This window comes from Aegilops tauschii, chromosome 4 (genome assembly GCF_002575655.3).
Source record: "Aegilops tauschii subsp. strangulata cultivar AL8/78 chromosome 4, Aet v6.0, whole genome shotgun sequence".
Classification (NCBI taxonomy): Eukaryota; Viridiplantae; Streptophyta; class Magnoliopsida; order Poales; family Poaceae; genus Aegilops; species Aegilops tauschii.
This window is the reverse complement of record NC_053038.3, coordinates 380,518,956-380,532,030: the sequence shown is the minus strand read 5'-3', so window position 1 is coordinate 380,532,030 and position 13,075 is coordinate 380,518,956. Positions and strand designations below refer to the sequence as shown.

The 13,075-nt window shown below is 45.5% G+C and overlaps 1 protein-coding gene across 1 annotated transcript; it reads left to right on the top strand.

The window, feature by feature from the left end:
- Positions 1 to 1,366: 1,366 nt before the first annotated feature.
- Positions 1,367 to 9,450, top strand: LOC109751106 (ERAD-associated E3 ubiquitin-protein ligase component HRD3). The gene is made up of 6 exons (XM_020310012.4): positions 1,367 to 2,021; positions 3,196 to 3,684; positions 4,923 to 5,138; positions 7,136 to 7,459; positions 8,089 to 8,331; positions 8,904 to 9,450. Exons 1-6 carry the CDS (start codon positions 1,458 to 1,460, stop codon positions 9,096 to 9,098), a joined length of 2,031 nt encoding a protein of 676 aa, XP_020165601.1. The 5' UTR covers positions 1,367 to 1,457; the 3' UTR covers positions 9,099 to 9,450.
- Positions 9,451 to 13,075: the final 3,625 nt, after the last annotated feature.

The following is a 13,075-nucleotide window of genomic DNA, read 5'->3' as shown; positions in this document are numbered from 1 at the left end:
GCACTAGAGAAGGTCATTGTCATCCTGAGTGACCAACTCCTCATCCTTCCATAAGGAATGACCCAAATGACATTGAGGTTGTCTTTAGGACTAAAGATGTTTTTATAAAATTAAGTAGCCACCTCTTGCATCTCTTTAATATAATAAATAGTACCATTATCACTATTTAATTTTGACAAGTGATTTTTCTATGCCTATGATTAGCTAAAGTATGGAAATGAGCATTATTTTTATCACCATCTTCAATCCTACGATCCCTAGATCTTTGCCACAAGGCAACTTCCTCTTTTATGCCACATAATCTCTAGCTCTTTCTTGATGCCATTCACTATAGTTCTGTCAGAATCATCTAATCGGCGATCTTCAGAAAACACGCCTAGAAACTCATACATGGGGTTTCTCTTTTTTTCTTAATTCAGCTTCAAGATTAATACCCCAACCTTTTACTTTCTTCATTAAAAGTATAATTTCACGTTGCCATATCTCAATTGCAGAAGCACTAGAGGTGGGAGAATTCCAAACATCATATACAATTTTTTCAAAATCTCTGGATGATCAAGCCACCATTTTATAAAATGAAAAATCTTTTGGGAGGTAACCTTCCTAGCACAAGTAAAAAGTAACAATGTGGTGCGGTCACAACCCACTATGGGTATAGAAGAAAGGACACGAAAGACAAAAAAATTATATTAAATTAGGCATGTTTGCAAGTTATAACATGCATTAAATCCATATTCCTTCATATTTTTAAGATCCTCTTCACACAGTTGCTTGGATCTAAGAGGGACATGGCGGTTTATGGCGTGTCGAGACCCTTCCCTAGGGTTTGGTGAGATGGTGTGTGCGATGCTCTAAATGAATGTTTTGAGTCAACGAGGTATGACAAACGATGATGGCACCCCCCCCCCCCATATTGCTACGAGCTAGCTTCACGCCCTATTCGTGGGGTGCTAAACATGTCTGGTGCTGAATGTTGATTTTATTGATTAGCGGTCTTCGCTTTGGTGGCATGAGTGTTGCTAGCAAATCCGTAGCGTCGGGCACTGTCGTTGTTGATTTGTTTGGTTGCATTCTAGGTCTTATTTTTCGGTTATCAAAGATGTTATACGGGAGTCCTTTAATCAACAATCGGACGTGCCAAGTTTCATTATAAATCGAACCACTTCACTCTGATTTATGAAATGGCATAGGTTCGCTCTCTCACGAGGTTTATATATATTTTAAAATATATTTCGAAATCAAAACTCAAATAGGAAATCTTGCGATAATCGAAGCCCCAGCCAATCACGTTGCGCGGTACACGTCGACACCGTGGCCTCGATATCCACGTCACCGCCAAAACGTGACGCGCCGTCGTTGGCACCTCAAACTTGACCCCCACCTGTCAGACTTATTGGTTAGCACCCCCCAAATTCCAAACTCACTGTAGCACCGGGATCTCGTCTGGTTCTCCTCCGATGGCCGGCGCACTCCACCGCCGTCTCCTCCTACTCGCCGTCCTCACCGTCTCCGCTCTCCTCCCCCGCGCCGCGGCCGTACGCCCCTTCGTGCTGGTCCTCTCCGGCGAAGACTTCCTCAAGGACCCCTCTGGCGCGCACCCCTCGCTGCCATCCGCCGACGGCGACAGCGAGGACTGGGATGACTTCGCGGACGACTCCCCCGCCACCGACCCCCTCCTCTCCCCGTCCTCCTGGATCCCCCTCCTTGACCCCACCACCCCCTCCCCGTCGGGCGATCAGCCGGACCCACCGTCCGATGCGCTCTTCGTCGCGGGCGTCCGCGCCATGATCTCAGCGGCATCCTCGGGGGACGAAGCCGCTTTCTCCACTGCGTCCGCGCAGATCGACGCTGCAGCCTCTGGGGGACACCCCGGCGCACAGTCGGCGCTGGCGTTCCTCTCCGGAGCTGGAATGACGCGCCCGGTGTCCCGCTCGCGCGCGTTCCTGCTGCACAAATTCGCCGCCGACGCAGGAGACCTCCAGTCTAAGATGGCGCTCGCCTACGCCTATTTTCGCCAGGAGGTGAGGTGATTCGGTTCGATTGTTTGCTTGCTCGTGCAATTATAACTAATTTTAATGGGGATTCTGCGATTGGGGGATTTTTTATGGGGGTTAGCTATCTAGCTTGCGTTGAAGGGATAAGCCTCACATGATTAACATCAGACATATGTGAATTTTTGTCTCCATGGGTTCTTTTACTCAGTGTTTTAGAACGTTTTTAGTCTTTGGCTTTGTTTTGTTAAATTTATATAAATGGTAGCCTATGGTATTGTTAGTTAGTACATGTAACTTATAACATGATTTTGACTTTTACCTCCAATGTTGCAGCAAATTTGTTTACGGGCGTTTGATGTTATGTTTAACTGGCCTTCTGTCTTTATCATCTTCGGAGCTGTAGTAATGGGGCCATATTTATTTAGGACCAATGTATGTATTCCTGTGAATAACTAGCAGTCTGATCAAAACAACACAAATCAGGCTGATGAAGTTCAGTTGTATTTTTTCTCTTTTGACTCTGTAGTTTTTAAAATGCTCCGAAAGTCCTCTGGCATGCAATTAAGGCTCACATACCAATGCCCTTGTACATACTAGACTCATATATCTGCCAATACTTTACTTTTATATGATCTAAGTAAGAACGTCAAGGTTTGTTTTGTTGTTGGTGTTCGAGTTTGTCGGTTAGAGGTATATATCGTGCCAATGTTCCTACTATAAAAAGCTGCCGTCTTTCGTATGGCATATGTATCTCAACAGTGGGGATATCAACCGTTGTGTTTTGGTTGCATGAAATAAAAGGAAAAGGGTATAGTGTTTTCTGTTTGTTCAAACATATATATGTCATTAATTTCAGCTCATGTAGCTTCTTGCCGATTTATGTCATTGCTTTGGCTTGCTTGTCTTTATTGTGCAATCTTTGCGTCATTTCAGAACTTTATTGAAACACATGAATGCCTCACTGTCATTGTTTCAGTTCTATAGTCTAGTCTGAAATCTGGTGCTTTGATATCTGGTCTAGGTATGATGTGGCATTACTATATCTTTTAATTATCTTTATTACTCTGGTTTTGCCACTGCACTTTCAATCGATATATATGGTCTATGCAAATGATTTGGACCGGCTGGAACATGTTTGAGTTTGGCTCTATGTTATTGCTAATATTGGATATTTGTTGACTTGAACGATTTGCTTTTACAGATGTATGAAGAGGCTGTCACACTATATGCCGAACTTGCAGAGGCTGCGCTGACAAGCTCCTTAATCTCGAAGGAGCCACCAGTGATTGAACCAGTTCGGCTGCACAGTGGAACTGAAGAAAACAAGGAGGCCTTGAGGAAGTCCCGTGGTGAGGATGATGAAGATTTTCAAATCACAGAGTACCAGGCACAACGAGGCAATGCTGCCGCAATGTACAAATTAGGGCTTCTGTACTACTATGGACTACGAGGACTCAGACGTGATTATGGCAAATCATATCATTGGTTCTCTAAGGCTGTGGAGAAAGACGAGCCACGTGCTATGGAGCTTATGGGGGAGATCTTTGCTAGAGGTGCTGGAGTGGAAAGAAACTACACCCTAGCATACAGGTGGTTGAGACTTGCAGCACAGCAGGAACAGTACTCAGCTTACAATGGACTGGGTTATCTCTATGTGAAAGGCTATGGGGTGGAGAAGAACTTGACAAAAGTAAGTATTATGTATTAGAATTTGGAATGCAGTTGAGTAGGTCATAACTCCTCTACAGTATAAGCTTGTTGCCGTGGACTCTGTCCGCTGCTAGACTTGCCTGCACTAAATATTCTGTGGCTACATTTTCACCATGCTTGCTGCTATCTTTGTTATTGGGTAGAGATACTGCCTGCCAGCTAGATTTTCTATAGGCTGTTTTGGTAAATTATACTGCTACACATCTTAGTTGACAGGAACTCAAGTCTGACTTTACAGTAGTCTGGATGTACAAGTTCACCAGTGATCCTGTTGCTGTGGAAGAACAAAGCGATCACATTTGATCAAGGCATACAACTTTTTTGTCAATGAACGACTTACAGCTGCCATAGAAAGTTGTTAAGGAGTATTAGTATTAGTCTAGGAGTCCTATTAGGCTATGTCCTGATCTGCTTCAGCTCCGCAGCTGTGTTGTGGTCTTGCTGTTGGTTGAAGCTAGGTTCTCGTGACGTATGGTCTGGCTGTTGGCTGAAGCTAGATTCTCGTGATGCGAGTAGTAAAAAATAAATGATGTTTTCATCGGATACGCATCTCTCTTGCTGCCCTCTGACTCTTGATGGTGTTCCTTGCATTGATCATCATATATTTTTTCTAGTGTTACACTTCTTCAAATGCAATGCTATTGCATACGCTTTGCATTTGAGGGGGGTGTTAAGGAGTATTAGTATTAGGTCTAGGAGTCCTATTAGGCTATGTTTCCTTTCCTTGTACCCCAAGTCTTGGTTGCACCCATAACAACAGTAACCATTAAAACAATCCCTATCCTAGTATTGCTGATGTGTTAACAGAGCCTAACAAGGAGCATCTTTGAGTAAGTTAGGACAATGGTTTAGTATCACATGCACATCAATTTTTCAAATGGATGGATATGATGACTGCAATTTTTTTGAACATAGTGATAGTAACAAGTATACCCATGTTCGCTAGGATGTTATTAACTATGAAGATTAGATATTTCGAGTTGCCGATGGAGAAGAATTCAAGTGACAAACTGACAATGTTCCGCAGTTCTGTACTATTAGTTGTTAATAAATGCTAAGACCTATGAAAATTTCAATTTACTTATATAATCCATTTGGCTATTAACAAACGCAAGTTACAAAATTGGACATTTCACTATCTTGCTGGTTTTCTGTATTGCAATAATCAATGTACTATAAGCTCGAGGAACTTACATTCTTTTACTTACCTTTTTGTAGGCAAAGGAATATTTTGAAATTGCAGCTGACCATAAAGAGCATGGGGGTTATTATAACCTTGGTGTTTTATATCTAAAGGGTATAGGTGTAAAGAGGGATGTGATGACAGCATGCAATTATTTTCTTCGTGCAGTAAATGCTGGGCAACCAAAAGCTATTTATCAAGTGGCGAAGTTGTTCCAAAAAGGAATTGGTCTTAAGAGGAACCTCCATATGGTAATGATAATTATTTTGTTGTATCAATTGCTGAATTAAATCTTCCATTGTCACAATTATGTATGATGCTTCAATGAGCATTCCTTTATCAAATCATCATCAGTGTATGAGTAAGGGATGCTCTCATGAGCCATGCGTAATTAGGCCACCATAGCACCTAAGATGCCCAATGAGTAGACTGTGTGTTGTGCCTCGATGCTTTTCTTATTTTCTTAGAAACCCGGTGGTGGAAGTCTATCTCAGTTCCGTTATGAATTTATCACATCCGATATGGATATATCTTGCCAAACTTTCTAAATTTATTCAGTTCCTGAGGCTACAACCAAGTTCAACGGGTCCATAGGAATTATTTCCTACCAGTTAATGTCTCGCACAATATTTGAATAGTGTGTCGTATAAATAAGTGTACTGAGTAACCAAGTGTTTTCGTATAGCAGATGATGTTGCTACAACACACTGGGCACAGCGGGCTCTGCTATATTTCAAGAAGTCTTCAAATTAAAGAATCAATCTTAAAGTGAAGCATTCGAATTGCAAAAAGCCAATATGCTTACATTATAGATATAAAATGATGCCAAAACATATAAACCACATGACAATATCACTATTCAATTATTCAATCTTCATCCTTGCATGTAATGACAAACATAACTTGTTTTCACTTGCTTCTTTTATCCAAGCAAAGAATCTGATTTGGAACTCATGCCGTAGCTTGTAAGAGCAATTGTATGGAAGTATTGCTGAATGCTCCATGATAGAGTTGTCTGCTAGAATACGCCAAGCGTGCATTTTTTTTACGGTGCTATAGCAGGCCTATTTTATTTTATTTTCTTGCATGTGCACCATCTTTAGATTTAGGGTGTGTTTGGTTTGTGCCTCAGCTAGCCCAGCCAAAAAATTGGCATGACCTGTGTGAGGGCATGACCAAAATTTTGGTAAGTTAACATTGTTTGGATTGTAGCCAATGTACTTGCCAAAATTATGGTAAAATTGCTGAGACTTCATTTGGTTTGCCACTAGCTGAGTTGCGAAATGCTTTGTAGGAGTAGCTGGATTGATTAGTGTTTGATTTGATTTTAATTTGGCTGTACCTCGAGCGAACAAAGAAAGAGACACATTAAAAAATTAAGTTTTACTGTACTATAAAAATTAATTAACTATAATATGCCAAAAATAATCATTCAAGAGTATAGAGAATCATGACCGAACCAAGATAATTAGTAGTGGTTTTGTGACCATTAGTCCCTACCCGCAGAAAAGAAAAAACCAGTATAGTAACAAAACTATTTTGGGCAGCCACTTACACGGGATTGATCCATCCGAACAACACGTCAACGAAAAAATCCATCCATGATTTCGAACAACTGCTCGGTCATCACATAGCTACCCATGCGATTAATTCGCCGTACTGATGTCTTTTACTAACAAACACTGGACGAGACCATGGTATAAAACCAAAAACGGAGCAAGGCCCACATAAAGAGAGGGCGAGGGCATGCTGCCAATTATTTGGCGAGCGTTTTCCGCGCCCTCTCTGCGCCCACGAATTGGCGAGAATAACACGCAGGCATTCCAGGCGGGCCGGCGAGCCAATTTTTTGGTGCTAGTCCAAACGGCAGCCAAATCCCGTTGGCGAGCCGATTTTTTGGTAAGGCCGGTGTTGGTGGTAAACCAAACGTACCCTTAGAGTGCATGTGCTCTTTGTCATCTTTATGTCTGCTTGAATTGACTATAGTCTATTAATTAAAGAAGTGGCCTGTCATGCTAAAGTATATATTTCCAGTTACAAGATTGAATAGAAAACCCTCTGCTCAGGCAGATCAAGCTGTTGTTTCTGTAGAGAAAGATAGAAGTCTGATTTACAGAAGCATTAATGCTATAACATACTTTGTCGGTTTGTTTTAATGATATTAATCTGTTATGATACAAATAGGGAAACGTGAATTGTTCGAAATATTATTATCAAAGGGCTGAATCATTTGTCTTTCTTGTTTCAGGCAACAGTTCTGTACAAGTCTGTTGCTGAGAGGGGCCCCTGGAGCTCGATGTCTAGGTGGGCTCTAGAATCTTATTTAAAAGGCGACATAGGGAAGGCATTGCTCTTATATTCTAGAATGGCAGATCTTGGGTATGAGGTCGCGCAAAGCAATGCCGCCTGGATTCTTGATAGATATGGCGATGAACATATTTGCATGGGAGAATCTGGCTTCTGTTCAGATATGGAAAGACATCTCCGTGCACATGCTTTGTGGTGGCAAGCATCTGAGCAGGGTAATGAGCATGCTGCTCTGTTGATTGGCGATGCCTACTACTATGGCCGGGTATGTGAAATGGTCTTTACTGTTAGTTGGTATAACACGTTTCTCAAGTACCCTCTTGATCCTATCTAGATGATTGCAGGCTTCTGCTAAAATTACTTAACATATTCACATCAAGCACCATATGTTGCAGGAATTCTAATATTTTATGTTGGAGATGTGGTCCTCATTTTTTGTTTTTTCTCTTAGTATGACTACTACAGATTGTTAAAAACATGGTAAACAATAATATAAAGTGCCTTAGGTTTGTGTTCTGAATTTTGAAAAGAGTATGGAGTTTATGTGGCACCAATACAAGCCATATGTTTGCACCCAATGTAAGCCATCTGTCTCTATGAAGTTATGCACTTGTACATAATGTCTTTTGAGAGGAACCAACTGTCATGTTTGATGAGACAACTTCTCCAAAACCACTATTTTTGGATAACTAAGTAAAATGTATGGCTTCTAAAATAAATTCACACATGAAATGTATTTGGAAACGGGATGCGCCTGCAACATAGTTGTGGAGTCTGGTTTCTGCTTCTAAATTTGCTTTAGCATTTCAGAGGTACTAGGGGACTGTGCACTCTCTCGAGACTTTTCATAGTATCATTGCTGAAATCACATATTGAATCTGTCCTGTGTTACAGGGTGTAGGGAGGGACTATGAGCGCGCAGCAGAGGCATATATGCATGCTCAATCACAGTCTAATGCCCAGGCCATGTTTAACCTTGGGTACATGCATGAGCACGGCCATGGACTTCCCCTTGATCTGCACTTGGCAAAAAGATATTATGATCAGGCTGTGGAGGTGGATTCAGCAGCTAAGCTTCCTGTCATGCTCGCACTAACTAGTCTATGGATAAGGAAAAACTATGCTGGCAGTTTTATGGTAAGACATTATTTTCTCTTTGTATCATCCATGGCTCAGTTGCATACAAGAAATAGGAAGTGTCTGTATAGTTCACCTGTAGGTATTTTCAAGTTCGTTTCCTTGTATGGTAATTTCTGTTGCTGCCGTTTAAGCAGCTATTATTTGGCAACTTGTTTTCCTGGTCCATTTCCTGCTCTCTCCCTGCTGCTCATCTTTTTGGTTTAGCTGGTTCCCACTGGTTGCTCATATCCAATGAACCGTAGCATCTTCCAAACATAAGTTATTTTTAGTTTTGAAATACCATGCTTGCAGCAGTTCACAAACTGCCTCAGGCTTCAGTCTGTGCTTCTAAGCTTTTGATTTCTTTACCACTTCTAGTTCTCCCAGTTACCTGGAGTTATGCTCTTTCAAGATTGACACTACATATGCCAACATGTCTGTTCATCCCTAGCCACCTGATGGTTGATGTCTGCCTTTTGTTCTTACTATGCCGCCGTATTTGTATCATCATCATGGTCAGATTGAGTATTGCAACCATGCTAGATTGTTGTACTCCTTGCAGTTGGTAGCTAAATATTTCTTAATTTCAGGTTAATTTTATCGACTCGCTGCCGGAGATGTATCCTGTAGTTGAGGAATGGGTGGAAGATGTTCTGATGGATGAAGGGAACGCAACAATATTGACTCTATTTGCTTGCCTTGTAACTGTCCTGTACTTGAGAGAGCGTCAGAGGCGTCAAGTGGTTGCAGACAACCCCCAACAGCCTGACGGTGCACCCAACTAATGCCAAGATGAGGGGCCCCTATGCAGATGCGATTGGTTGAGGTACATATGGCTGTTTATTCTCAGTTTTAGCGTCAAGTTTTTGTTGAAAAGCGAGAAGCGATGAAATGAATGCTCATACTGGACTGGAGTCCTACAAGCGTGGAATGCTAATGGCTTTCGTAGGACAAAGCGTGTAAAACGGTGGCCAAGCCTAGACAACATTTGTATACCAAACTGACTAGGATATGAACTGGGTCGTAGATGTATGATATTGAGAGATGTTGTTCCAGGTGAAAATTCACCATTTCTGACGTAGACATGTGCCTGTAAAAGTGTTGAAGTGTTTTTAAGAGCGCTTGTGTTACTCGGAACGTGCTAGTTCTGATGGTGTGTGCTTTGCACATCCTGTCTGCCTCCATATTTTGTCCGCGTATCTGGATGCAGCCTCGGAACTTTTCACCGGAGCCGATCATGAGCTGCTGTCCAGAAACCATTAGCATGCGTGCAATGAAGCAACATGCATCGAATTTTCATCCATAGCCTGGTACACTTCACAGGCACAGCGGCCAATCTCTTTAATATCGCGATATTTCAAACTGACAGAATCTGGAAGGATTCCGTGAAGTACTCTACACTCACAACTGAACGATATGCAGATTTGATAGCATAGATTTTTGATTTTGCTGTCGCCCATGCCAAGAAATCCTCGCCTGCTGATGAACTCAACGGGATATTGATTAAGGCATCCGCATCATGCGCAAAGAAATTTCTGTTTTTTCTGGCGCCCATGCATCCTCACCTCCTGATGAACTCAACGGGATATTGAGCATGGCATCCGCATCAGGCGCAAAGAAACTTTGGCGAATAATATCAGTTTTCCAACCATTGTTTTTTTTGGGTGTAATCATCAATAATGTCATAGAACTTTTTTAATGGATCATTGCCCAACCGGCCCATTGGTTTTAGAGTTGCAGTGTTTGGAATCCATCTATCCGTCCAAATTAAGATGTTCGAGCCGTCACCGACTCGCTTGATCACTCCAACATTCAATGCCACCAATCCCGCTATGAACGATCTCCAGGTAACTGAAGAACTCCGAGGGCAGTTGCCTGCATGATCACACCGAGGGAAATATTCCCCTTTAAGAATTCGAGCACAAAGGGAGTTGGGATGAGTCAGCAATCACCACCCTTGTTTACCCAGCATAGATATATTGAATTGTTGGAAATCTTTAAATCCCATGCCTCGCTTTCGGCGATGCGAGTTTCTCCCAGGACAACCAATGAAGAGATCTGTTATCCAAAGAGCTACCCCACCAAAATATTTTGCCATGCAAGTGGTAATATTTTTGCACACTTTCTTTGTGAATAGGAAGCAAGTCGTACTGTATGTTGAGATCGCTTGAATTGCTGATTTCAAAAGCACTTCTCTTCCTGCACAAGCTAAGTTCCTCTCTGACCAACCTTGAATCTTAGTCCTGATCCTATTATCAATATGATCAAATGTGCCACTTGTTCTCCAGCCAACCGCCGTTGGCAGCCTCATATACCGTGCCGATAATGCTTCCGCAATAATCCTCAGAAGCTGCTTCAAGTTTGTGCGGAGGGTTGCGAAGCGTTGGGACTGAAATAAACATAACTTTTCTCCCGGTTAACAACTTGTCCAGAACATGGTACATAAACCCGAAGAATTTCATTTAACCAATGAACACTCTCCACTTTAGCATTTCTAAATATCAAACTATCATCATCGAAGAGTAAATGATTGACCCATGGTGAGTGAACCCTAACCCGAATACCTCTATCAATATATGCTCCGCCATTATTATTCACAAGAGAAGTGAAACCTTGAGCACATACGAGAAAAAGATACGGGGACCCCGTCCTCCGCCCCTCTAAGAGCATCTCCAGCCGTTGGCCCTCAGGAGGCGCTAAAAATCGCCGCCTGGGGGGCGTACCGGCGCTAACCGCGAGCTGGGGGCGTGATGCTCCCCAGTCGCCGCGCCCATGTTTTTTTGAAAAACAAAATCCGGCACAAACAAGGCGCAAATTCAACCAAACTTCGGCGAGTTCATACATATATAAAAGTATTTTACAAAAAAAACACTACTAGATCCGCCGTCGCCCTCGCCGTTCCTCGCCGCCCGCCGCCCTTGAAGCTCTACATGCCGAGGAGCCTGTAGAACTGCGTGTAGTCGCCGCCGCCGTCGTCGTCGTTGTCGTCGCCTCCTCCGCGGGCGCCGTCCCTGCTGCTCCCCTCCCCAGGGACGCGCGGCGGGTTAGACGGTCCGGGGGCGTCCTCGTCCTCGTCGCTGTCGAGGATCACCACGTCGTTCTCGTCCTCGTGCCCACGCTGGCGGGCGGCTATCTCCTGCAGGGCTCGGCGCTGCCGGACCATCTCGTCGCGGAGGTAGTCGTCCCACGCCCACTTTAGGGCGGCCTCGTCGGAGAAGCCGCGCCGGACTATGGCCTCGTACTCCGCGGGGAGGCCGGGCTCCACCTTCGGCCCGACGAGCCGGGCAGAGGTGGGGGAGGACTCGGCGATGCGGACGCCGGAGCTGCGGGTGCGCTGGCTGATCGGCGTGTCCTGGGGCTCCGGCTTGATGGGGAGGAGGGAGGGAGAGCCGGACGAGCGGCCGGACGAGGAGGAGGACGCCGGGTCCATGCGTCTCGGCGTCCACGAGCTCCCCCGCCGGCGGGAGAAGGAGGGGGGGTACTCCAGCCTGGGCGTGTTGCCGCCCTCGATGTACTCGAGGACGGCCTCCAGCGTGCGGCCGAGCACGCCCCACCATCGGCGGCGGCCGTCGGAGTTGAGCCATCCGGAGGGCACGACGTCGTTGGTGGCCTCGAGCTGCTCGGTGTGGCGGCGACAGAAGTACTGCTTCCACAGCGGGCTGTCGGGGATGTACCTCGGCCCTTCCCTCGCCGCCTGCGGCAGAGAGGACCGGATACGGGCGATCTCCGCACGACGCGCCGCCCCGGTGGATGGCGGTGGCACCGGGACCCCGCCGGCGCTGATCCTCCACGCCGGGAGCACCCGCATGTCCGGCGGGACCGGGTACTCGGCCTCATAGAGAAGCCGAGCTTCGTCCTCGTGAAGGTGGCGGCGGCCGAAACCGTTCGCCGCCGTGCCATCGGCTGGAAAGCGCTCGGCCATTGGGTGAACTGGAAACGGCGAGAAGAGAGGGAGGAACGGGGGCGTCGGTGGTGGAGAGTCTGTGCGTCACCGGTGCGGGAGGGGGCGGCTTATATAGGCGGAGCCGCCGTGTGTACGCGTGGCGGGCGAGGGACGCGCGTCGTCCGGTCTTCACTGCGCCGCCCGTGAAGCATCAATGGAGGAGGCTGACCGGCACGGCAGCGCGCGGCAGCTTTGGCATTAATTCCGCCGCGGGAACCGAGGCGATGAGGACGACGAAGCGACGAGAAGAGCCGAGTCGCTGCCAAGGAGGGCCCGCCGATTTTCGCGCCAAAAACGATTCGGCCGGCGCCCCCAAGCGCCCCCCAGCGCGCCGGGTTCGGCCTGGGTCCGCAGGCGCCAATTTCGGCCCAAGTCGGCGAAAATTGGGCCTTTGGGGACGCGACTGGGCCGATTTTTCGGCGCCGCCTGGGAGGCCTTGTTGGGGGCACGGCTGGAGATGCTCTAAGGGTGAAATAATGTAGCAAGTACCCATTCTCTTTGACCGTGAATCTTACTGAAGGCACACACTTCATTATCAATGGCACAAATCAATCCGGAAAGCCTAGTTTGACCAACATTACTTTCAAATAAGGTCACTCGACTCTGTCATAAGCCTTTAACATGTCTAGTTTAACCGTAAGAAAGGTGAGCTTACATTTCTTATTCTTCTTCAAAGCATGGACACATTCATACGCTACTAGGACGTTACCAGTAATCAAGCGTCCTAGTACGAAAGTAGATTATTCTTCTCCTACTATCTCATCCAACAAGCCTCTGAACCGGTTGGCAATGGCCATAGCTGAAATCTTGTACATGATA

Bases quoted from the DNA above. Each gene is read 5' to 3' on its own strand.
- LOC109751106 (XM_020310012.4), top strand. From the start codon at position 1,458: ATGGCCGGCGCACTCCACCGCCGTCTCCTCCTACTCGCCGTCCTCACC. The intron at 3,685-4,922 runs GTAAGTATTATG...ACCTTTTTGTAG, and splicing joins TGGAGAAGAACTTGACAAAA to GCAAAGGAATATTTTGAAAT. The intron at 8,332-8,903 runs GTAAGACATTAT...TCTTAATTTCAG, and splicing joins ACTATGCTGGCAGTTTTATG to GTTAATTTTATCGACTCGCT.